The sequence below is a fragment of the Rhinolophus sinicus genome, chromosome 14 (genome assembly GCF_057876585.1).
Source record: "Rhinolophus sinicus isolate RSI-liver-muscle chromosome 14, RSI-T2T, whole genome shotgun sequence".
Taxonomy (NCBI): domain Eukaryota; kingdom Metazoa; phylum Chordata; class Mammalia; order Chiroptera; family Rhinolophidae; genus Rhinolophus; species Rhinolophus sinicus.
This window is the reverse complement of record NC_142514.1, coordinates 42,782,784-42,806,283: the sequence shown is the minus strand read 5'-3', so window position 1 is coordinate 42,806,283 and position 23,500 is coordinate 42,782,784. Positions and strand designations below refer to the sequence as shown.

Below are 23,500 nucleotides of genomic sequence, written 5' to 3'. Positions count from 1 at the left end.
GACATGATTTCTGACCTGTAGGATCCACCTCTAAATCTCACTTCCAGTGGTAAGAGATAGCTGACCTCATGTTCCTCTTGGGCCCTTTGATTAATCAGCCATGTTTGCCCCACCCAGTCTCCCACCACCAAGGAAAGAAGGGAATGGTCCTACCTTCATGGTTCACTGGTAAAGGATGAAACTGTTTATCCAAAACAACCAGAGAACACGTGGCATCAAACCCAAGCCCTCGAATTCGGTTTAAATCGATCCCTTGTACAACTTTCTGTTTTAAAAAACAAACAAAAACATAAATTACAATGCAAAGCTTTTAAAAGATTGAGATGAATGACAGAATAGAAAAAATATTTATAACATAAACAGATAAAAGTTTAATATCACTAAAATGTCAGAAGATCCTATAAATTAATAAGAGAAAGACAACCAATCTAATTGGAAATTAAGCATAGGACATGTCATGTCACTTCATAAAATAAGAAATAGTCAAAGAACATATAAAAAGATCCTTAACTCCACTATGATTCAATAAATACAAATAAATATATACCAGTCTTTGCTATTCATACTGGAAAAAAAATGTAAAAGATTAACAGTATATCGTAGTGGCAAGATATGGAGACATGGAACTTCTCGAACAGTCTTTTTAACAGTGTAATAATTTAGTAGAAATTTCGAAGAATAATTTTATAGTATTTGTTAAAATGTAAGGCATGCATTACTTTTGCCCCAGCAATTCCATTTCTAGGAATCTATCTTAGCAAATTATTAGCATAAGAAAATAAAGTTATATGTAGACAAAGGTTAACTGCAGTCCTGCTTAAGAATATATTTTAAAATTAGAAAAAAATTGGTTTTATTAAATAAATTAAAGTATATCTGTGAAATGGAATATTCTACAACTATTAAAAATAAAGAGGTAGAGAAGCAATTTCTGGGTATGGTGGTATGAAAACATCAGCAAATCCTCGTTGCAAAATTAAAAAAAAAAGTATAAAATCAAAAAATCATCAAAAACAACCACATGGAGGCTATAGAAATTAGCCAAAGACACATGAAAAAATGAGAAGCATTTATTCGTGAAAAATGAAAACTATACTTAAAACATTCCCAACAAAAAACAAAAAAAACCTCTCAGACCAGATGGCTTCACTGAGAAATTACATTAAATATTTAAGGAAAAAAAATACTATTCCTACACAAACTTGTTCAGGATGTGGTGAAGTAGGGAACATTTTCCAACAATTCTGGTGCTGAGTATGTTGTGGAGTCCACTGGTGTCTCCACTACCTTGGAGAAGGCAGGGGCTCACTTGAAGGGTGGAGTCAAGAGGTCATCATCTCTGCCCCTCTGAGGATGCCCCCATGTTTGTGATGGGTGTGAAGCAAGAGAAGTATGACAAGTCACTCACGATTGTCAGCAATGCATTCTGCACCAAATGCTTGCCCCCTCCCGCCAGCCCCCCAGCCAAGGTCATTCATGACAACTCTGGCACCATGGAGGGATTCATGACCACAGTCCATGCCATCATAGCCACCCAGAGGACCGTGGATGGCCCCTCTGGGGAAGCTGTGGCGTGATGGTCGAAGGGCTGCCCAGAACAACATCCCTGCATCTGCTGGCACTGCCAAGGCTGTGGGCAAGGTCATCCCTGAGCTGAATGGGAAGCTCACTGGCACAGCCTTTCATGTCCCTACCCACACATGTCAGTTGTGGACCTGACCTGCCACCTGGAGAAAGCTGCCAAATACGATGACATCAAGAAAGTGGTAAAGCCCCACAAGGGCATCCTGGGTTATACTGAGTACCAGGTTGTTTCCTGTGACTTGAACAGTGACACCGACTCTTCCATCTTTGGTGCTAGGGCTGGCATTGCCCTAAACAACAATGCTGTCAAGCTCATTTCCTGGTATGACAATGAATTTGGCTACAGCAACAGGGTGGTGGACCTCATGGCCTACGTGGCCTCCAAGGAGTAAGAGCCCCTGGACCACCAGCCCCAGCGAGAGGAAGAGAAGTCCCCAGCTACTGTGGAGTCCTTTTCCCCAATTGTTCCTCCAACACACTGGGAATCTCCTGACCTCCAGTTTCCATCCTAGACCCTCTGAAGAAGGGGAGGGGCTGTGGGAGCCCTATCTTATCATGCACCATCAACAAAGTTCACTGCAGCCAGGCCAAAAAAAAAAAATTCCATTTATAATAGCATCAAAGAAAATCAAATACTCAGGAATGAATGTCTCAAAAGAAGTTCAGGACCCATACCCTAAAAACTACAAAACACTGCTACAAAAAAATGAAACACAAAAAACCCTACAAATTGGAGAAATATGCGATACTCATAAAATGGAAAATTCTACATTGTTAAAATGGTAATCTCAAATTAGTCTACAGATTCTACACAACCCCTATTAAAATCCTAGCAGATTTTTTATTTGGAAATAATCGGCAAGTTGCTCCCAAACATTTACGTAAAAATGTAAAGAACATAGATGAAAACAAAAAACAAAGTTGGAATACTTATGCTACCTGATTTCAAATTTTACTAGAAAACTACCATTACTAAGTCAATATGGCATTGGCATAGGCTAAATTTATAGATCAATGGAACAGAATAGTGACATAAGAAATAAACCCAAACATTTATGGTCAACTGGTTTTTGATAAAAACGCCAAGGCAATTCAATGAGGGTTCTAACAGTGGTGGTAGAACTGAATGCCCATATGCAAAAAAAAAAAAAAAACACTTTACTTCATACCATATACAAAAATTAACTCAAAATGTACTATATCCCTAAATGTAAGAATTAAAACTATAAAACTTGTAGAAAAAAACAGGAGAGAAAGTCTTTTTTTTTTTACCATAGATTAAGCAAAGATCTCTTTTCACGCAAGACTCATTAAAAAATTGATAAATTTGACTTCATCAAATTTAAAAATTTTGTTCTTCAAAAGAAACCATAATAAAATGAAAAGATAAGCTATAGACTGGGAGAAAATATTTGCAAATCATACATCTGGTAGTAGACTTGTATATAGAACTTAATAATAAGATGACAAATGACTCAATTAGAAAATGAGTAAAACATTTGAATTTATACTTCACCAAAGAAGGCATACAAATGGCCAATAAATACAAGAAAATTTGCTAATGTCATTAGTGATTAAAAAATGCAAATTAAAATCACAATGAGATACTACTGCATATCTACTAGACTAGCTATAATTAAAAAAAATTGACAATACCAAATGTTAGAAAAATGTGCAGAAAGTGGAACCCTCATATACTGCTGGTGGGAAAAAAGTTTGGCAGTTTTTTAAACATAACTTGCCACACAACTCAGCAATTTCATGCCTACGTCTCTACCCCAGAAAAATAAAAAGATACGTATGCGAATATTCATAAATAAAAAGATATTATGTATTCACAAAGACTTGTATGTGAATATTCATAGCATTATTATTCATTAATACCCCCAAACTGGAAAATCAAATATCTACCATGGTTTAACCAAATCATTAAACAAAGTGTGGTATATCCATAAAATGGAATATTACTCAGCAAGAAAAAGGCACAAACTACTGATATGTGCAACAATGTGAATGAACCTTAAAAACATTATGCTAAGTGAAAGAAGTCAGACACAAAAGAATGTATGTTGTATGATTCCATTTATATAAAATTATTAAATTATTAAAAAAGAGAAATTATAAAAACAAAAAGCAGATGAAGTTATTTACAGCTGGAGATGGGGATGGATGGCAAACAGGCACAAGGGAACTTTTTGGGGTAACAAAAATGTTCTAAATGGATTATGGTGATTGCACAACTGTGTAAGTTTATTAAAACCACTAAATTATACATTTTAAATGAATGGATTTCATGGCATGTAAATTATGCCTCATGCTGTTAAATATTTTCAAAAAGTTAAGCTATAAAAAATGAAAAGATATCCATGATATAGTAATAAGGTAAAATACAAAAACAAAAAGGAATATACAACAAACTGTTAATAGTAGTTGCTTCTAAGAGCAGAAACACCAGTTGGAGTAGATTTTTCTCTTCATTATGTAACTTTTAAAGTTGCAGAATAATAGACTTATTAATTCTATTTTTACTTCTGTTTCTATGGTTTCTTTTTTTGAAAAAGCATGAGTGACCATAATCATTAATGTTCCCCATTAACTTAAAAACATAAACATAACCTTTTAAATCCCACAAAAGTCATCCTAAAAGAACCCATCTCTATTTAAAATGCACAATTCTAACCATCAAAAAAACAAAAAGGCATCCTACTGAATGGGAGAAGGTATTTGCCAATGATATGTCTGATAAGGTGTTAATATCCAAAATTTATTAAAAACTCATACAACTGAATCCCAAAAAACAAACAATCCACTTAAAAAAAAAAAAATGGGCAGAGGACCTGAATAGGTATTTCTCCAAAGAGGACATACAGATGGCCAATAGACATGTGAAAAGATGCTCAACATCACTAATCATTAGAGAAATGCAAATAAAAATCACACTGAGATACCACCTCACCCCAGTCAAGATGGCTATCACCAGTAAATCAACAAACAACAAGTGCTGGTGAGGATGTGGAGAAAAGGGAATCCTCGTGCACTGTTGGTGGGATTGCAGATTGGTGCAGCCACTATAGAAAAGAATATGTGGGTTCCTCAAAAAATTAAAATTAGAACTACCTATGACCCAGCAATTCTACTCCCGGATATTTATCCAAAGAAATCCAAAATACTAATTTGAAAAAAATATATGCACCCCTATGTTTACTGCACTGCTATTCACAACAGCCAAGATATGAAAACAACCAAATGCCCATCAATAAACAACTGGATAAAGAAACTGTGGTGTATTTACACAATGGAGTATTACTTTGCCATTAAAGAGAATGAAACCATTTGCAACAACATGGATGGACCTAGAGAACATTATGCTAAGTGAAATAAGTCAAACTGAGAAAGACAAATACCATATGATCTCACTTATACATGGAATCTAAAGACCAGAATAAACAAGCAAACAAAACAGAAATAGACTCAGAGATATAGAGGAAAAACTGATGGTTGCTAGATGGAAGGGGGGTGGAGATGGAAGAGAAGGTGAAGGGATTGGAAAGTACAAATTGGTAGTCACAAAATAGTCACGGGGATGGATGTGGAATACAGTATAGTCAGTAACGCTGTACAGATTATAGGCAGTCAGATGGGTACTGGACTTATCAGAGGATCACTTCACAGGTTATATTGTATAAATGCCTAACCACTGCGCTGTACACCTGAAACTAGTATAAAATAATACTGAATGCCAACTATAATTCATTACAAATATATGGTCATGTAAAGTACAGCATAGGGAATATAATCAATGGTACTGTAACAGTTACATATGATGTCAGAGGGATAGTAGACTGGGGGTGGGTATCACTTTGTGAGGGGTGTAGATGTCTGGTCATTATGTTGTTGTGTACACCTGAAACCAATTTTTAAAAAGTTAAATAAAGTTAAATAAATAAATAAAATGCACAATTCTTTTTCCTATTCTGAAATGCCAGACTTGTAATCTAGGATTCTGTTTTTTGCTACGTGACATGTTCCTCATACGCGTATAAGAGCTAGCCACAATTATTACACATTTTCAACAAAGAAAAGCATTACATTTTTCAAATAACAATACAATAAATAACAAGATGCTACCATCTATTGTAGGTATACGCACCTCCTATGTCTCAGGTGCTTTACCCATATCATCCTATTTAATCTTTACAAAGCCCTCTGAAGAAACATTTAACATTTCCACTTCATAAAAAGTAAGTGGAGAACTGGGGAAGGCAGGGGAGAGCAAGCAGGCCCTAGAGATTAAGTAACTCAGACTTGCCCCTGTCACACAGCCAGCAGAGGGCAGAGCCGGAATTCAAACTCAGGGCCTGTGTGTTTCCTAGTCCATCACACTGTCACGCCTGCCTCTGTCATCAGAGAATTTCTTGTTGCCCAAGAGACTCGTCCTGTGGAGAGGGCATGCGCTCTAAGAGCCATTTGCTAGTGACTCCTCTGTGACTGCTGGCAATACGTGTGCCCCCCAGCACCAGGCGAATGCCCTGTATGCCTTTCCTACACTGATCAAGCTAGACTTATAAGAACGTGAGGACCAAACCCAGTTCCTGATCAGGCAGCATAGCCTCATGACAACAAGTCACGAAGACCTTGCTCTGCCACTTTGGCTATGTGTGACTGAGGGCAGGTTACACAATTCCAGCCATTCTAATCACCCGCTTGCCTTGCTGGATCATATCTTTATGGCATTTATAGGCTCGACTTCCTCTACCTGAACGTCCTTGCATCTTGGTTTGGAAATCTCTGGACAGTGACTAAGATCAATGGCGTTGGGTGCAGACTGCCTGAGTTTGGAACCTGGCTCTGCCACTTACTAGTCATAGGACTTTGAGAAGCCAGAAAACTTGTTTCCTTGGTTGCCCAAACCTATTACTTATACCTACATCTCCTAATTACGTTATGAGAATTTGGCAAAATAAGGTGTGATTGGCCCAATATCTGGCATTCGTTACACAGAAAATAGTAGCCATTATTAGAGTGAATTAGCTGCCTCCAAATCTGCTTTGAACTTGTGAGGCATCAATCAATGAATCAATAAACCATCCCTAACTTCAACCTGCCAGGCAGCCCTATGGGCCTCTGTAGCACAGAGTGCAGGCCTGACCTGGGCAAGCCCGTCTTACACAGGCCTGCAGTTAACCCAAGGAGGGACTGGCTGAGAAAATGTAGAAGACTCAGTTAACTCGATACCACAAGGTAGCTTTGGAGTAGCAATGAACATGGGATATGGTGTCAAAAGAGCCACCTCCTGGTTCTAACGCCACCTGTTGTGAGTCAGGTAATCCCTGCACTAATCTCCTCACCTTTCTGAGCCTCAGTTTCCTGAGAGCCAAATATATCTCCCAGGTGAGGATCAAAGTCAATTGGCTTGAAAGTGCTTTGGAATCAGTAAACCTTTATAGGAAATGTAAGGGAGGGAAGACCCACTCAATGCCTTATTAACTGTGTTTATGGAATCTTCTTTTTTATTATTAAAGTTTATTGGGGTGACAACTGTGAGCAAAGTTACATAGATTTCAGGTGTACAATTGGTGTAATACATCATCTATATATCACATTGTGTGTTCCACCTAGAGTCATGCAATCTTTTTTACGTACAAAACATAGCATGCTCTCTGTGTCGTGTAAGCACATATAAAAATGATAGGCAAAAGAATACTGATCAAAAAGACTGGATAGATTCAAATATTCCTAAGAATTATGGAGGGAGTAACCTTCTAGTAGGAGCAAAGAAAATACTCTTTTCAGTCTATTTTATGGATTCTCCCTGAAGACCTACAAAGTTCCATATTCTAGTCAAGGGTTCAGTGTCTCTCTAAAATAGAAACCTATCACAAGAAACTGGAAGAATAACTGACACACATTTGAACCTGAGTTGTTTGGTAGCCACTATTATTTCCCCAGCCTTCTATGGAAATGTCTTACGAGCGTGCTTATCCATGAGTAGGACCACCCCACGCCACAAGCCCACCCCCATCGACACCAGCCCAGAACAATGGCTGTCAGGGTCACACTACCCAGAAGGCCCCTGGGACTTGATCTGCTGACCTGAGGATTCTTTTTTATACTCTCATTAATGGAAGAAGAAAGCAGGCTAGTAAACTCACCCCAACTACTTGGCATCAAGGGAATTTCCTGGGCTAGAAAGAAAGCACATTGCTCTTCTAAAGAATTTCCAGAGAAGGAGATTTCTGCAACTTCATTTGGTAACCTGGTCCATGTCTAGCAACTGTCAACTCGTAGCTATGGGGCAGCAAACAAATATTTGGGGAAGGGATTGTGCATCGCTTTGTTCTGACTGTGGGAACCGGTTCAATCCTGCATGTGTTTTAAATCAGCAGGCTCTGCCATATTGGGTGGGGAGACAGCGTTTTCTTAGAAAAACCTCCAAACTAAGAACTGAAAGGTCAGAGGCATACCTGGTATTATCTTTAGCTCTATTTGGAGCTAGGGTCAAAGCCTGGGGCCTCGCAGACAGAATCCAGCTTGCAAGAGAGTTCTGTGTGGCTGGTCCTGTATTCTTTTAAATCTTGATCTGAATGCCTCTGTCAGCTTTGGGGGCTGCATGGGGTTATGCAATCGCTGGTTCCCTCAGGCCCTTGACTCCCTGTTGCCTACACAATTCAATTATTCACTCATTCAATCAGTCAGCAAATAAAATCAAGCCCCTTCTAGGATCAGGCAGTACACTCTTCTGGGTATTTGGGAAACAAGGGAGAGCAAAACATTTTTTTAAAAATTCCTTGCTCTTCTGGAGATTACAATTTAGTAGGCATAGACAACAGCTCATAAGCCAAATAAATGAAGTGTATGTACACCATAATAGAAAGTGATAAGTTGGAATACTGGAGGAGGAGGTAGCTGATGCGAAGGCGAAATCTGAGGAAACACTTAAAGCACCTGAGGAGCTGACCTTGTGGAAATCTGGGGAAAATGTCCCAGGGAGGAGAATAGCCAGTGCAATGGCCGTGAGGTAGGAAGAGCAATGAGGCTAACACAGTTTATGTAGAGTGTATGTTACCTGGAAGGACCCTGGAGGCACTCAATTTTACCAAATCTCCACCAGTGACTGGGAAAATGAATAAAGCCAATCCCGAACCATTACCTACACAGCATCCTAGCTTAGGTGCGGTGTCGTCCCTTGAAGATAAGATGGGGAAATGTAGGCGAAACATATATGTCAGTGACACCAACATTATTTCAAGAACCGAAACTCTGAAACTGCCTCTACCACATTCCTCTCCACTGTCACCAAGAGCTGTTAGATTTTTTTTCCAAAGTCTCTCAATCTTGTCCCTCCTATTTATTCCTCTGCCGACATTCCAATCCAGCCTTTCATTATTAAAACAGATATTATTAAGCACCATTATTAAGCACCGATATGTGCCAGCATCAAGGCCACAGCTCAACAAGACAGGCATGGCCTTAGGCCTCCCAGAGCTTCGAGTTCAGAGGAATCTCAGCCTCCAGAACTTCAGGGGAAGAACGATACAACCTCCCAACCGGCATCCCTGAATTTAGTTTCTGTTCCCTCCACGCCATCGTGAATCTGTTGGTGGTCACTCTGAAACTCAGGGTGATTCTAGAAAAGCTCCCTATTGGCCTCAGAAGTGACGCTCCAGGTGTGCCCGACCATCAATTCCATCTTCTTCCTCCTACTGGAAACCATCCGCTGCAGCCAGGACTGGCTCCTTACCCTTCCCATCTCAGCCCTGTGCCCATGCTGTTCTCCAGTTCTGAATGTCCTCGCCTAAGTGTTCTTCAAGAGTCACTTTGAGCCCTACATCCTTCCTCAAACTTTCTCCACTGATGGGTTGTAGGGAGATCCCAATTTCTTTAATCATTCAGTCTTTTTACACTTCCTAAGTCCACAAGCTTTTAGGACCTGGGTGAGCAAACTATAGTTCATGCCTCCCTGGAACACAAAATCTAGTAGGGAAGGTACATATTAATCCAAAAAAAAATGAACACTTTTATTGTTTATTCTATTTCATTTATTTTGTTATTCTATTTGATTTTATAACTATTTTATTATTTGATATTAATCAAAAAATGAATAATTCATAAACCATGTGAAGTTCTATAAAGTACAAGATAATGTGAGAACACTGAGAAGTAAAACAGGGTTCCATGTGGAGGGGATATTGGGCAAGAAAAGGCTTCTTCCTTGAAGAACTGACTTTTAAACTAAGATCCAGTGTAGCACTAGCCGATGCAAATTTCTGCAGTGACAGAAATGTTCTACCTCTGTGACCTCTAACACAATAGCCACCAGCCACGTGTGGCTACTGAGCACTAGAAATGTGGCTAGTGCGACTGAGAAACCAAATTTTAAATTGTATTTCATTTTAATTAATTTAAATAGCCACACGGGGCTAGTGACGACTGTGTTGGATAGAGTGGATCTAAGGATGAACAGGAGTTAAATCTGTTGGCAGAGAACGGGAAGAGTATGCAGGAGAAAGAAAAAAAAAAAATGTGTGTAAAAGTCCCGAGACTAGAGGGAGCATTACTACATGTTTGACGACACGATGGGAGAGGTGGCTGGAATGCGGAGCTGACAAAGGCATCCTGAGATGAGCCAGGAACGCAGGAGGCAACCAAACCATGAAGGGCCTGAAGACCATGACAAGGATTTTGAGATCTAGCCAAATAATAGTGTGATGCTATTGAAGAGTTGTACAGAAAAGAGTGACATGATCAAGTTAGCATTAATAAACAATTCCAGCTCCAAGAAGAATGGATTGGACAGGGAAAGGGCATGCATGAGGAAATCCGTTAGGTTCTTACACTAATCTAGACAAAAGATGACGGTATGTGGCACTGGAAATGGAGAGATGCAGAGATTTGATCTATCTGATTTCAGGCTTATCACCTGCTTCCTGGGTGACGTAGGGAAAGTCACGTAAGCCTCTGGGTCTCAGCTTTTCTTTTCAAAGGTAAAATGGGAATAACAACCCCTTCCCTACCCACCTTGCATGACAATCAAATGGATATGAAAGTGGGTTGGGGAGATGAATGAAAAAAGTAAAAGGAATTAAGAAGTACAAATTGCCAGTTATAGAAACAGTCACAGGGATATAAGTACAGCATATGGAATATAGTCAATAATATTGTAATAACTATGTGTTGTATCAGTGACTTATCGGGTTGATCACTTTGTAAAGGTATATAAATGTCTAATCATTATGTTGTACACATGAAGCTAACATAACATTGTATGTCAACTGTAATTAAACATAAATTTTAAGCAAGTAAATGGTTTAACAGTTTTTAAAAAAATGGATATATGCGTGTTTTGTAAACCGTACAGGTTCTATGAATTTAAGAGGGTAGCATTATTTCCCAATCACACATGAGCTACTCCTCTCCTACTCTCTCTCTCTTTCCCTCTCTCTCTCTCTCTCTCTCTCTCTCTCTCTCTCTCTCTCTCTCTCTCTTCAACCATTACTCATGGAGCGAGTACAACTTAAAGCAAAACTATTTTATTGACTTCATAGGTGTTGTTTTCTTCCACGCAACTGAACTATTTCATCCTAAGGGGTAGAGAACTCATTGTATACCTCCCCTATACACACTCCATTACTCAGCAAAAAGCACAGCATATAGTAGGTGCTCAATAAATGACACTCTACAAATGCTTGCTAGCTTAGTAATACCCCTAGCTTATCTTCTTCCTAATGGAAGCTGGTACTAAGCATACACTTGCAATCTTATCACCTTCTTGGGGGTGATTAAGATTTGTGGCTCCAAAAAACGACATAAGCCTTTAAAATCAGAAATGCTGTATAACTTTAGGACTTGTGTGTTTCCACAGAACTTTTTTCATGTTGGAGTACTGACCCAATATAAACATGCCAAGTTTAGGGGTAGTGGGGAACAGAACAAAGAGGATTTGGAGCCATCTCACTAAGGGTCTAGTCCTGTCTCTAATACGTGTTAGCTTCAGAGCCTCAGTATCCTCATGCGTCAAATAGGAAGAATGGCAGACTCTCTCGCAGTTATCGTGACACTTGAACAAGATGAGGAATACCAGAACGTTTTTTCATTTGTCTGTTTCTAGCTCTAAGTAACATTAATTCAACCACCATTTATTGAGCACCAAATCTGTGCCAGGCAATGTATTAGATGCTGGAGACACACGGATGATTCTCTCCAAGACCTCAGCTCATGGTTTAAAAGGAACCAAACTAAGTCACCAATTAAAATGCAATCTGATGAGGGCCAGGTAATGATATATGTGAGGATGGTGGGCTCTGGGGCAGCAGAGAGGGGCTTGTCACCAGCCTCTCTTTCCTCTGAGGTTGGCAAGGGTGGGCAGGGATTGTCAACGGCCATCAGGGAAGAATCCCAGGAGGAAGTAATACTTAAACGTACCTTATAAGATACCCAGAAGCTGAACAGGTTAAAAGGTAAGAGAAGAACATTTCAGATCATGAAAACAAGAGACATTTCATTCATTCATTAACTCGGTGAACATGAATTGGGTGTAGTACAGGAGAGGAACTCTAGGAAAATACAGATAAACGAGATGTGAGGCTTGCTCAGGGGCACACCTTTTCCATACGAGCAGACAGCCAGGTAAGGCCCTTGTAATTCAGTGTAATGAGGACGACAACCAGGGCAAGCTGAGGATTCCCCATACAGCGTCAAATGCAAAAAACTCCAGGTAGCTTAACATGATTTCCAAGCAGGGGGCACGTGGAGTGAGATGAGGCTGGAGAGAGGGCCAAAAGGCAGAGCCTGGGGGCCAGGGGGAGCAACAGCCTTGCTCGTATTAGTCATGTGCCCCTGGGCTGGTTACGTAACCTCCTCAAAGCTTGTACCTTCTATGATAGCTCCAAAACAGAGAGGACAATGAAAACGATACCACGAGGTTGTTGTGTGGATAAAATGAAGTGATGGGTATAAAGTGCTCACCATAGTTCCTGGAATGTTATTAGTGCCCAGGAAATGCCGGCTGCCATTCTCATCACCATCATCATATTATTGCTGCTGCTGCTGCTGCTGCTGCTGCTGTTATCAACTTAACTAAGGGCAGAACCATCTCCACTAATGTGAACAACTCAAGGAAAAGGAAGTACAATTGTTCTCAAGCTCTTAACTTCCTGAAGTCCTTAGGAAAGAAAAGAAGGGTCGGGATGTACTTTATGTCGTCCTTTGCCCAAGCCCAGTGCTCCTCAAAATCTTACATAGAAAGCACCCTACCCAGAAAGGGAGTAAGTGAATATTCCCATACGGTACCTCTCTAATTGACTTTGACTTTTAAATATTTTTTAACTTAGAGACTCATTCTCCTCATTTCTGTTATCATCATCATTATCGTCATCACCACCAGTAGGAAATGCAGGGCTTACTCATTTCCAGGCACTGTTATGACGTTTTATACACATGAACTCACATCATCCTCACAACAACCCTATGGAGATAGGGACAATTATCATTCCCATTTTACAGATTAGGAAACTCCCAAGAAAACTTAAGTAACTTGTCCAAGATGACAAGCCAATGAATGTTGGAATTGGCATGTTAATCCAAGCAGTCTAGCTCTAGAACCACTATTCAATTGTTGTTACCTCTCCAATATAAAAATGCCTCCCTCTTTAAACTCCACACGAGCAATGAGCTGTGAGTGGATGCGTCACGCTTACCCTCTGGCTTCAGGCCCATAGACACATAGCCAAACTCCCTGGGAGGGGAACAGCCTAAGACCCAATAGCTTTATCCAGGTTTGTGTAGTGACACAGCCTCACTAAGGACAAATGCCCACAGCAGTCATGTGGCTGAGGGACTCAAGCAGATGACAAGTTGGCTGCCACTGGGAGATGATTAAAAATCTACCATTAAACCAAGCTGTACTTAGAGCAGACCTCTTTTAAAGTAGCTTTTCATCAGGGGATTATATTTTCTTCTTGACAATTTCCTTAATGGCCAGAAAGGCTATATGTTAGGAGAACAAAGGAGACCCAAGGGCAATGAGTAGAAGATTCTCAGCAAGATGGGGCTGAGGGGGGGAGCAAGAGGGAAAATTAAACAGGCAGGAGAGAAGATGTGCCCCCTCTTTTATTCCTGTCTGATGCTCCAGTGCCGCCCACCCCCACCTCCTCTCTCTGCCTTCTTCTCCGGGTCACTAACAGCAGCCGAGCTCATTAAAGTTTAAGCAGACTGATCAATACGGACAGAATGGTGAATTGTCCATCTGCAAATTACCAAGCCCTTCATGAATATTTAAGGAACTACACTGGGAGAAAGAGAAGACAGAACCCAGTACTCCATTTTTCCTTCTGGAAAAAAGGAGAAAAGCATCTCTGTCGTTTCTGATCCCCAGGATATAAAAGCAAACAGTCAAGTGGAAGTGAAAAGGAACAAGCCTTGGGCAGCCTCACTTCCTTGTCACAGCCGGCAAGCGGACTCCCATCCAATGGCACTCAAGATGAACATGTGCCTGGCACAATTCAGAGACGCTCCAGTCTGGCCAAACTTCCTGGCCTTCTCAAAACACACCATGTTCTCCTGCCACGGTGCCTTTGCACCTGCTGTTCCCTCTGAACAAAACGAGGTTCCCCCTCACTTGTCTACTTGGAAGGCACGACAGTCTTGGGACTAAGGACGCAGCACTGGAATCAGACTGCATAGGTTCTAGCTCTGTCTCTGCTACTTACTAACTCAGGTAACCAACCTGTTACCTCACCAACCTGTGTCGCTGTTTCCTCCTCAATAAAATAGGGGTAGTGACACTACCACCTTCCTAGGGTGGGGGTGAGAATTCAGTCACACGGCATGTGCTGCCATGTTCTACCCCACGCTAGAAACACATGAAGGCACAGACGTTCACTGTGATTACCAGCAGCGACTTCTTCCACCTTCGCTCACACCTGACGGAATCCTGTCTGCTGTTCCACATCCTCCGTCCTGCCTCCAGAAGCCCTTCTGAGTTATCCCCTTCCTCAGCTCCAGCCATAGTCGCTTGGCTCCCGCCACCCAGCACATTAGATTTTGGCTGTCTGCTGGTCTCTGTCAGTGCTACACGATGAGCTCCGGGAAGACAAGGCCTGTGTCTAATGTCACCCTGGTGCTGTCCCTGGCACCAGGCAGACACAAGACACCTACTCAGCAGGCGGGGACAGGGAAGCATATGCAAGGAGGGAGTGCCAGTGGGGCCGTACCTTTGTCACAACACAGCACGCGGCCCAGATGTCCTCGGAGGACTGCTCATGGTGGTTGAACTCAGGCTCCCACTTGTGAATTGGCTGGTCTGCAAAAGCCAAAAGGACGCCCCTCTGGTCAACCAGCGCCGCACGGACACTGCCTGTTCCGACGTCCACACCCACATAGCAGCACCCTGGTTCCTGATCTCCACCGGGCATTGTGTTCCCTCCACCTGCAGTGATCAAGGGTAAGAGCCACGTGAAGACCAGGTGGGTCTGCAGTCTGGCACAGGACATCTTGAAAGCGGAAATATAACTGGTCACCTTCTATTATTTATTCATCCAACAAAAAGGTTGAGTGCTAACAGTGTGCTAATAGGTACTGAGCTAGGTGTTGGGTGAACAAGGCAGGTATGGCCTCAGACATGGAATTTCCATTCTTGGAAAGGAGTCAGACGTTAAGCATTTATAGACTGTATGATTATTTAAGGAAAGCCCTGATAACGGGTAAAAAGTGCTATGTGGGTAAATAAAGGATTGTAGGAGAACTGAGATTCTAGAAGTAATCAATGTGCGTTTATTCTCACTGAATTTGTCAAAACAAGGACAGTGGCCATGGTACTGAAAAGGAACCTCATCTACCCAACCATTTATTCAACTAATCATCTACTGACCACTTAGTATGTGCAAAGCACTGTGAAAAGTCCCCTCTACTCCTCTCTATGACTCTACAAGGTGAGTACATTTAACTCTCTCTGTTTACCGGTGCCAGTAACATGGGTGAGACTCCAAGAGACACGTAACTTTTCTCTTAACATTAGGTCTACCCGCGTAAGAAGAGTCAATGTACTATGACGATGCACATTATGCTGGTGGGGAAATCGATCTCTGAGAAGTGAAGGGATTTAGCCAGCATCCCTCCCCAGCAGCTGGGACCCAGAGTCCCACATCGGTGAGCTCCCAAGTCTCATGCTCTTTCCTGTCTTTCTTGACAGCTGGCAGGACAGGTTTGGAGAAAAGACAAATATACAGCAGCCGTGTCATAAAGTGACTGGGAATTGGAAAGGAGCCTCGAGGAAGCTGGGATCAGGAATTTGTTAGAGAATCTGTTTTCCTTACAGACCCCTTGTGAGTTTCAAGGAAATCTGACCAGAGAACACTCAGGAATTCCTTGGTCTTCATTGCCGCTCCAAGTCCCTTTGGTCAGATCAGTCCACAGGACACAGAAATCTCAGAGGCTTTCATTTTGCAGACTGGCCTTTCAGAGAATGAGAACAAACCCCCAAGGCAGCCATGCTGGTGACCACGCTACAGCTCCCCAGGTGATCTCAGGTGTTAGCATCCAGAGTCTAATTTCAACCGCAACAACATTCAGTGTCCTTCCACTTCAAAAAGGTAATGGTTCCTGAGCAAAGTCACCCTGGGGGATTCTAAAACAAAGTCAGACAGCAGATGTCCGGTTACCGCTTCCGGGATATTTATCCCAGTCAAAAGCAGCTTCATCAGAAGTGACGGCCTCCGACTTCATCACAATGATGTCCCAACTGTGTCTGCTCCCTTTGGCTTGCTGGCTCAGGGCAGGTGGAGAGGAAAATGGGGCAGCTGTAGTAAGTACGTCTGCTCCCTTCACCTGAGCCTCAGAGAACAACTCCCAGGCTCCAGCCTACTGCTTGCTCATCTTCTCTCCCTCGCTTACAACCCTCTGGGAGCTCCAGCGGACCAGCGGCACTCGTTTGCACACCATGCGTCCCTACATTCATTCCACAGAAATACTTTTCATCCAACCCTTTACTCAAAGGAAATTTAAATAAAACAGATCAAAGTAGAGCTGCTCTATCTGAAGCAAAGATCGCCTTCGTATGATCTCCCGCCTTGCCCCCAGCAGAACCTCTGGGTTCAGGAAGGCTGAAAGCCATTGGATTAGGGCTGTGATACAACCTGCGGCCCTCAGCGTAGCATCGCAGGCCTCTGGGAGCTTCCCTCTGCCTGCTTTCCAGCCGTGTCTAATGCCGTCCTGCCCATCCTCACACCCCACGCGAGACATCCCAAAACTGTGCTCAGGTTGTCAGGCGCATCTCCCTGCTGCAGGACTCACTGCCCCATCACTTCAGACTTGCTCTCCCTTCCTAATCCTTCCTCTCCTGCCTGCCTGCTGCCCATGGACTTACACTTTAAATTCCAGACCATCACCTCTCCAGGGAATACTTCCTTGCCTTTCTCGGTCCCTTGGTGCCACGAGCGTATCGTGTCACTTTCTTTGAAAGTTTACCACTCAGAATTGTGACTTTTTGTTTTCTGTGTTTGTCTCTTTTACTGACCTGAATCTGAAAAAAAAAAAAAAAAAAGTAACTTATTGATTTCTGGATCTCCTGCTCCTATCAGTGTCTGGTTCATAATTGGTTTTCAATAGTGTTTTCTGAATGAACTACTGTATCAGTGAATCAATAGAAAACAAGGATGAATAGGTCTACGCTTTAATAGTTTGAATTCCTAAGTTTGTATTATACTTATATGCACTAGTGTTATGCCTTGATTCTAATTTCTGTATGCTTCATTCATCCAACTAATGAATATTTGGATGCTTATAACCACATTTCATTAATTCCAAGACACTCGTTTTTTTCACATTTAGCTTCTCCAAAATCAGAGTGAATCTGACAACCAATGGCTTGCTACAATTAATTATAGCATGCTCTTTCTTTCTTAGTGGTATAAGAAACAACGATGCATGTTCCATGACATACGAGTACAATTTTGAAGAAATGCAGACTGGCAGGTACCCAGCACCCTGCTAAGAGCTCAGAATACAGTGATGGACAAAACAGGCCTGTGCATTAGCTCAGTTTCCTCAGTTTCTTTATCTGCAAATAGGAGGAAGACCGACCAAGCTACCATGTTTCCCCGAAAATAAGATCTAGCCAGACAATCAGCTCTAATGCGTCTTCTGGAGCAAAAATTAATATAAGACCTGGTCTTATATTATATTACATTATATTAAACCTGGTATTATATTATATTATATTATACCCAGTCTTATATGATAGTACATATTATATGATATAAGGTATGATATGATATAAGACCCGGTCTTGTATTATAGTAAAATATAAAATATAATATTAAAGTAAGACCGGGTCTTATTTTCAGGGAAACACAGTATGTGCTCAACCTCCCCTCTACCGACCACACACACATCTTCTTACTTTACTTGGGATCCCCTCTTAGCTTCCCAGTGTCTCCACTGTGAAGGGCCCCATGGGTGCCACTCCTTAACGTTGAGCTTAGCATCTTGCTGCCCTTGGCTAGAACATTCCAAGACGATGCTAAACACTTAGTGAGGAAACAAGGAAATAAATAGAAAATGAAGAACCATATAACTTTCCGCATTACACAGACCTAGACAGCCATCATCCAGGCTTCTCTCCACTCTCGCCAGCCCCAGTGATGAGTGAGATGGCCCCGGGGGATGGCCCAGCTGCTCGTGCCTGGTTCCTCACTTTTGACTCTCCGTCTTCCTCTGCAGGGAGTACACCCTCTTAATACCCACCACCCAGACATCCTAATTCATTTCCAGTAAAATCCAAAGAGGCAGATTCCCAGTCTGCAGCTGACCCAGGGCTTACCCCAGTTCTGGTCTTTGGATCCATCTCTCTGCTACACAGGAAAGGGCCCACACTTCAGGGGAGCCCCGACCTCACATAAAGCGGAGCTTCCCCTTTAGACAGCTAACTCCACTGCTGCCCGGGTCACAGCCAGATCGCCAGTGCCAGCTCAGTGCCTGGCACATAGCAGGAACTTGGCAAAGCTCCGTGACTTTGTGGATACCTGTAACACCTATGATGAGGGAAATAACCAAAGGTACCACGTTTACTGTAGATCTGATGTTCTGCTAAGCAACTTGCTTACATTACCTCCTTTAATTCTGACACGGACTCCAGGAGATAATTACTATTATCATTCCCATTTTACCGAGGAGGAAAATGAGTCCTAGACAGGGAGAGGAACTTACCCTAGGCTGTTACACAAGCTTTAAGTAACAGAGGGAAGAACGATCCCATTCCCTCGGGCTCCAAAGCCACGAACAAACCGCTCTCAGGATGCTACTCTGCCTAACACTCCTCTGTAGTTAAATGCCTGCTGGCTACATGCCCCTGCCTGCTCTGCCTAAGACTGGCTAACTCGGAATCCAGGCTGCCACATTCAGACACGGACCTTTCCCCAACGCCGGACTGCCTCTCTCTGGCAAACCACGCATTTCTAAACCATATCACCAAGGTAGCAGTCAGGAAGGGAGTCAAGGAACAAGGATGTCATACCCTCCAGCATCGTTCATACACACTTCCCAGTTCATGTTTTTCGAAGAAACGGATCCTAATTAAATATTTCAGGTTCACATTTCCCATTATTACAGTTTTCAGTGATCTCTTTTGATTGTTGTCACACCTGGACCCTGAAAGCAGGGAAGCAGAGAAGTTCAAAGCCTCAGGCAGCCTCCCTGAAACTCGACCCTGTGAGTTACAAAAACTCCACCAGAGGGTTTTCTGCAGCTTGGAGCCCTTGTCTTCCTGCTGTGTGCCCTTTGCTCCCAGGTCACAAGTACTATCTTCTGTGTTCTGGACTCCAAACCGTATTCTAGTTCCTCTTGGCCTCAAAAAACTAAAAGTAATTGCAACACAGAAAACACTATTCCCTTTTCTCATTTGCTTAAAAAAACAAAACAAAACAAAAAACACAAATGATTCGGGTCCTCCTGTGTGTCTGGCACTTTCATGCATGTGTTAACTTCTTCCCATGTAAGCCTAATCAAGTCGGTAAACCTACCCCCATTTTATACCTCAGTGGGATGGGAAAATTTGCCCCAAGTCACACAAACAGTAAACGGCAGTACCCAGGTTGGAACCCCAGCTTCTTATGGCAATTTTAGGGCTCTTTCCACAATACAACCTATAAGTGAAAACCAAATCCTTTGATAATTTCTTCAGTATCAACAACAAATGCAGCAACAACTAGTGTTTATTAAGCTCTGCTCTGCAAATCACGCACATGATTTTATGATTTCATTTAATCCTTGTAACAACCCTAAGAGTAAACAGTATGAGCCCATTTTCCAGTAAAGGAGACAGGTTCTCGGCAATCAAGCTGTTTAAGGCCACAGAGCACAGAAGCAGAGGAGCTGGGATTTGTGTCTCCAGAGAGCGATTTACGGATGGTGACAGAACTTTGGTTCCACCTCATTCTTTTTAGGCAAAGACGAATACTCTAAAAACAACTGATAGGGATACGGGAAGGGTGATCAGACAGAGAGAAATAAGGACATGAACTCGAGAGGCCAAAAGAAAAATACTGGAGAGAAGTTCAAGCTGCGCCTCATACACGTCCTGAGACATCCCTGACTTCTCAGTCCACACGATGGGCACAAACAGCCTTCTGTCCAAATCCCCAGCATGGACGAGACCGAATTTTAGCCCCTATTCATCATCAAAAGACGGCTCCGATGATAAATATTTATACAGTTCATTAAATAAGAGCCTGTATAAATATTATTAGAAATGTGCCACAGGAAACCACAGACTTCACGGCTGATTCTTCAACAAACGTGTAAGCTGTTCAAATGCATCGTGAAAAAGGGGACCTGGGCACGGAAGGCTGTTCTTTGCAAGGCTATTTCAGCAATTCTAAGAAGGGGTCAACGCTGCAAACACTGTGTGGAAAACTGATCATTGAGGGGGTGTTCTCTTATTTTTTTCCTCCTTCTTCTCCCTTAAATAACCTACTATCAGTAACAGTGTTTCCTAAGACTACAACCCTCCAGAGGTGACGAGCTTACCTTCAGTCCTATTTCTTAGAAGAGCCACTAGTCCAAGACCGATTTGGTGACAGTGTCAGCAGACACAGTGTCCCAGGAATCTGGGAGGGAACTCAGTATCCTTTCACCTTTGATCTTTGGACTTTGCTGGGAGCTCATGCACATGAGTTCTACACGATTTAGTTAGTTAGTTAGTTATATTGCAATCAGGGTGTTGGGAAGTTTGGGAAGAAAAAGGTAAGCAATGAGTACGCTTGTCCACTTCAGTCATCTTAACTGAATGAAGACTTGAAACACGTCTCACAGGCTCGAAGATGGTGAGAAAGTTCGGGATGGAAGGAAAAAGCTCATTGGCAAGTCACTGGCTCTCTTTTTGGCTTTATCAACAATACACATGGGAGAAAAAGTACAGCTTGCTGACAGGTACTTTTGCCCTTAAAGTGAAAGGATGTCTCCTATGGCTCCCCTCTCCTAGTACCCTTTGAAAGATTACTGAGATTATATAATTAAGTGCCAAGCACAGTGCCTGATACATGGTACACACTGAGTAAAGGCAGCAATTATTAGGACTATCATTATATGCCAACCTTCCCTTCCAACACCAAGTACCGCTGGACACCTGCAATCTTTTACTATGTATCATCTATACTTAGGTGTTCTCACCATAGCTAACAGCTCAAATTCCAGTAAACAAAGCAAATATTAAGTACTTTCTCTGGGCCGAGATGCTATGAAGAGGAAGCTGAAAAATATATGATCACTGATTTTAAAGAGTTGATAATTTAATGTAAGAATTTGACTTTTGAAAATCAAAGGACGATGCCTCCAAGTTATTCCTGGTTTATGTATTCCAAGCTAAACCTAATAAACCTGGTAAAATTGCTCATGTCAGTAAAGTGGCTTCATGCTGCCACCAGAATCCTAGCCACACTCTTGAGGCCAAGCCTCCTGTTCCAACTCACTTTTCTCCCCAGAACACAGACACGCTAGTTGAGAAAAGAAGTACCCATTTACTGTTTCCATCACGGTCCTAACCACTAAAGCAGAAACTCAATATTTTTCAAGAAGTTGAGAATCTTCATACTCTCTCCACTGAGCCCATTTTTAAAGAGAAACACGAGGTGATTGGAGGAGGGGTAAAGTGTTAAGTCATACAGTAGAAAGGTTGGCAGTCCTTTCAAATTCAAAGCTGGATTCCAAAAGTCAGAAAAGACAGAATTCCCCAAATCCCCACACCTGCCTCACAATGTGGCAGCCACAAGGATTAAAATTCAGCCAGTGCTAGATGGTAGCCAAAAACCATCACCCTCCGAGAGCCACACAGGCAATGGCACAACAGCTGACACCAAGAAAATACAAAATCCAACCATGCTGAGGCCAAATGTAGAGTATAGGACCTAAAGAAATCATGGGTGGAATAGGTGACTCATCCGATGACATCCCCAAACTCCAACAACAAACATCGCCTGAGAGCAAATACCTTCTGGTAAACCCTTCTTAGTCTCTCTTCTTGTCTTCTCAACCCTTGTGGTCTAAAATAGAAAAAACGACTCCTTTCTTGTTATAATGCCTTCCAAGCCCTTTTTGATGCCCTACCGAGCTATTCTCGTTGCAGAAAAGGGAGAGGGAGACCCATTAAGGTAGGTGCTGTTCCTCCCACTTACAGGTGAGGGCACTGAAATCCTGAGAGGGTCACTATCAACTGATGGTCACAAAGCTCACAAAGGAAGGAGGCCATATTCAAATTCAGGTCTGTTTAAGGCAGAGTAGGATTCTTGCTACTGTCCCTGAAATGACTTGGCTTTCCCCATTCACCAAGCTACCTTCACCCTGGACACACTCAGAATGCCCTTCCAAGTCTGTTGATTCTGTGAATTTTTCGCATGCAGTCAATCACCGGAAATGCCTTATCCATGCTCTGATTAATACGGAAAGAGTCCCTTCCATGCTACATGCTACAGTAAGAAGCGTTAGATAACTGGGAATGTTCTGCCCCCAACTTCATTGTCCCTGCAGTTAGGCACAGTGTAGTGTAACGCAGTGATAGGGGTCTTAGTAGGTTGTAGGGGAGGGGACGATTATTAATGTATAAAATAGTCAAATACCTTTCAAAATAAAAAGCCTCTAAGGACTGGAGAGTTCTAGAAGCAGTATCAGCAAGCCTCTCCTCTGTGCAAAGCACCACACCCCTCCCCTAGGACAATCTCCTTCCTTGACCAAGAGCCCCACTTCCACTGGCACATGTATAAAAGGGAGAAGGAAGATGGGGAGAGAGCCCACGATCCCCTGGTCTGAGTCAGCCTATCTCAAAAAACCCAATTTACACCCTGAGTTCTCTAAAAGCCGAAGTTTGAATGTGATGGTCTCACTCTCATGCCAGGATTCTGGAAGCAGAAAAATGACAAAAAAAAGCACAAAGAGAGCAAGGGCTGGCATCCTGATTCTAAATGCAGAGTTATTCTATTTTAACCCCAATGTGCCAATTACAAAGCCTAGCCCATAATGGAGAAAATTATAAGCAAACTTAGTCATTTATTATTACATGGACTCTTCCTGAAACATGAATTCCTGAACTCTTTTTGAATTCTGAATAATTTAACTATATATGTAGTCTCTCTCCCTCGCTTACTTTCTTCTCCAAGAAACTACTGTTAATTTGCTGGTACAATTAACTATGAAATGATTTTCTGCAGAACTAACCAGACCTTCAAAGCAATGTCGTTATCATTAATATATTGGCCAAAATCCACAGCTTTTCCCAGAAAGACACTCAAATTAAAAGAAAAGAAAAGAAAAGAAAAGAAAAAAAAAAAAACCCACCAACCTTAATGACTGCTGTCAGGAAGGGTTCAAGGCAGTATTAGGTAGAGCAACAAAATCCACTCCCAAAACAATCCTGCAAAACTCCTTCCTCAGA

At 42.1% G+C, this 23,500-nt stretch overlaps 1 protein-coding gene and 1 pseudogene across 17 annotated transcripts in view; one reads left to right on the top strand and one right to left on the bottom strand.

Annotated features, from left to right (window-relative positions):
• The window catches only part of FGGY (FGGY carbohydrate kinase domain containing), a 386,336-nt gene that overhangs the window by 350,177 nt on the left and 12,659 nt on the right, over positions 1–23,500 (bottom strand). For 10 of the 17 annotated variants that reach the window (XR_016018635.1, XM_074334784.2, XM_074334788.2 and 7 more), the window contains 2 exons: positions 14,796–15,010; positions 154–265 (listed from right to left, as the gene is read on the bottom strand). Coding sequence is in view for 12 of the 17 variants with exons in the window: in XM_074334782.2 (XP_074190883.2) it covers positions 154–265; positions 14,796–15,010 (327 nt within the window). In the remaining 5 variants the exon portion in view is untranslated. Of the gene's footprint in view, positions 1–153; positions 266–14,795; positions 15,011–16,945; positions 17,098–20,604; positions 20,728–23,500 lie in introns of those variants that run through there. The other 7 variants (XM_074334783.2, XM_074334787.2, XM_074334793.2 and 4 more) reach the window with 5 other exon arrangements.
• LOC141572484 (glyceraldehyde-3-phosphate dehydrogenase-like) lies at positions 938–2,009 on the top strand (annotated as a pseudogene).